Here is a 3,118-nt window from a genome sequence, read left to right on the forward strand (position 1 = left end):
GTATGCTGTCATTGAAAAGATAATGTGTTTCCAACTACAAATATCATCTAGTTTTCAGTTTCTTTCTCTGACATATCTGGACCAGCAATCTAAACAGTTTGTAGAGAGCACCCTATAACAAAGACTGAGAAAGGATGTAAATCCAGAAAACATTCATATCAAGCCGAAACCCCTCCTGGTGTTTTCTTTTCATATATATTATTTTTAATCTCCTGAATCCTTTCCAAGAAAAAGATGTATCTGTTAATATCAGGAGTTCAGAGTAGTATTAACATCCTTATACTTTATTTTCTAAATCCCAAGCAGCCATTAAAGACAATTATTCTTATCTAGGTTTCTTTAGAACCCTATATTTTGGTACTAAAACTAAGTTAGCTATGCACACGGATACTGTGCTCTCAACAGAGTTTCACTTTGCATTTTTCAAACTTTGAAACATCTTCAAATGAGAAAGGGATTTTCTGCATTTGAATGGCCCAAATATGCTAGGAAAACTAGGATGACCACCAAAAAGAGAGACGGAATTTTTCACTAGTGGAAACATCTAAAGGTATAGGATGCCATACTGTGAGAAGAGAAGAGGAAGGGCAATACTACTCTGCAGGCACAGAGTGCCTGCAGGCACAGAGTGTCATGTGGGATGAGATAAAAGAAAAAATGCTGTGAAAGAATAACTTTTTGTTTTCTTTGTAATTTTTCCAGGTAAGTCCTTTCCAGACATATGGCAAGTCCTAGCAACAATAATGGCAGCAGCTTCTTCTTCATACTGATGGATCTCCCAGGACTGGAGGCTGCTCATTGCTGGACAGCCATTCCTATCTGCTCTATCTATGTTCTCTCTTTGCTGGGCAACATCACCATAATGCACATTATCAAGTCTGTGCCCAGCCTTCACACACCCATGTACCTCTTCCTTTCCATGCTTTCAATGGCTGACCTTGGCCTCTCAGCTTCTACACTGCCTTCTATGGCAGCGGTCTTTCTCCTGGGCCAGAGGAAAGTGGGAGCTGCCACCTGCTTTACGCAACTTTTCTTCATCCACACTTTCTCAGTCATTGAATCAGCTGTGCTGTTAGCCATGGCTTTTGACCACTGTGTGGCTATCCGGGAGCCCTTACACTATGCCACCATTCTCACAAGCAAGCGCATTGGGGTCATTGGGCTGGCCATTATTACCCGTAGTGCTGCCCTCCATCTGCCCCTGGCTGTACTCCTTGGAAGACTACAATTCCAGCCTATGAATGCTCTGTCTCACTCTTATTGTGTTCACCCTGATGTTCTAAGGCTGGCCAATTCCAGCACTCTTGTGAACAGTGGCTTTGGGCTCTTTGTCATGCTTTTCACATTGGGAATGGATGCTATTCTCATTCTCCTCTCCTATGTGCTGATACTAAAGACAGTATTAAGCATTGCTTCCAATGCTGAGCGGTTCAAAGCCTTCAACACCTGTATTTCGCATATCTGTGCTGTGCTACTATTCTATACTCCACTAGTCAGCCTGTCCATGATCCATCGCTTTGGGAAAAAGAAACTACCAGCTCAGGTATACATGCTTCTCTCATATCTACACTTTCTTGTTCCTCCAATGCTCAACCCAATTGTCTACAGTGTCAAAACCAAAGAGATTCAGGTACGCATTCTGAAGATGCTCCGCCCCAAAATGCTGTGAGCCACAGGGATAAAATATTGGTTGTGATAGTCAGCCTACTGGAAGGAGAACTGACTCTGAGTGATGAGCACACAATATGATGTATAGATGATGTATTGTAGAAATGTACACTCGAAAGTTATGTAATTTTACTAACCATTGTCACCCCAATAAATTTAATTTAAAAAATGGTCAGCCTACTGACTGAAGACATCCTAGAGAGGAGGTACAGTATAGCTTTCACCTGACCTATCAATCAATTAATTATTCAAAAGCATTGACTGAATACATTATGCTGTTTCCCCAGCCATCAGAAAAGTCTCTGTTCAATGGGAAAAAAGACATGTTTCTCATTCTACAAAAGTCAATATCAGCCTGAAAAGCCTCTGGTTATTATAGAGGAAACTGAAAGACTCTTGAGAGAGTACCATTTCCATGTAAATGTAAACAGATTTGAAGAGTAGGACTCAATGACATTAAAGTTCTCCTTCAACTAAAAACCTAGAATTCTACCAATTTAAGCTCAAAAAAGCCCCACTTGATTGCACTTTCTGAAAATTTGACAACTGTGTGAAATCGAATTTTTTTTCTGATTTGCATATTAACACTACTTAGTCCTTTGAAGTTAAAGCATTGTTCCTCACTTACTCTTAGGTATGTAGGATATTCTGTGCTCTCATAAACTACATTGAGAAACTACAATTTTTCAATGATAGATACCATATACAACCCAATTTTCCCTTCATACGTCAGACAATCTTTAAAAAAATATATTTTGATATAGTCCCATTCATTTTTATGTACCCCTATGTTCACTCATGGTGGCCAAGACATGAAAACAACCAAATTGTCCTTCAATAAATGGATAGATGAAGACGATATGGTACATATCGTGTTTCCCCCAAAATAAGACAATAGCCAGACAATCAGCTCTACTGCGTCTTTTGGAGCAAAAATTAATATAAGACCCGGTCTTTTTTTACTATAAGACTGGGTCTTATATAAGACAGGGTAATATAATATAATATAATATAATATAATATAATATAATATAATATAATATAATATAATATAAAATACTGGGAATATAATATAATATAGTATAATAATATATTATACCAGGTCTTATATTAATTTTTGCTCCAAAAGACCCATTAGAGCTGATTGTCTGGCTAGGTCTTAGTTTTGGGGAAACACGGTTTATACAATGGAATATCACTCAGCCATAAGAAAAGATGAAACACTGCCATTTGTGACAACATGGATTGATCTTGAGATTAGCATACTAAGCAAAATAAGCCAGACAGAAAAAGTCAAGAACCATGTGATCTCACTCATATGTGGAATATATAACTGAAAGCAGCAAACAGACAAGACAAACAAAAACTCGTAGACGCAGACAACAGTTTAGTGGTTACCAGGGTATAATAGGGAAGGGGAGTGGTACAAGAGGGTAAAAAGGGTCAAATA

At 38.3% G+C, this 3,118-nt stretch overlaps 1 protein-coding gene across 1 annotated transcript; it reads left to right on the forward strand.

The window, feature by feature from the left end:
• Nucleotides 1-721: 721 nt before the first annotated feature.
• On the forward strand, nucleotides 722-1,669 carry LOC308503818 (olfactory receptor 51G2-like; the record flags this gene model as incomplete). The annotated part of the gene is made up of 1 exon (XM_081063483.1): nucleotides 722-1,669. One exon carries the CDS (start codon nucleotides 722-724, stop codon nucleotides 1,667-1,669), a length of 948 nt encoding a protein of 315 aa, XP_080919609.1.
• Nucleotides 1,670-3,118: the final 1,449 nt, after the last annotated feature.

The sequence above is a fragment of the Rhinolophus hipposideros genome, assembly GCF_964194185.1.
Source record: "Rhinolophus hipposideros genome assembly, chromosome: 10".
Lineage (NCBI taxonomy): Eukaryota > Metazoa > Chordata > Mammalia > Chiroptera > Rhinolophidae > Rhinolophus > Rhinolophus hipposideros.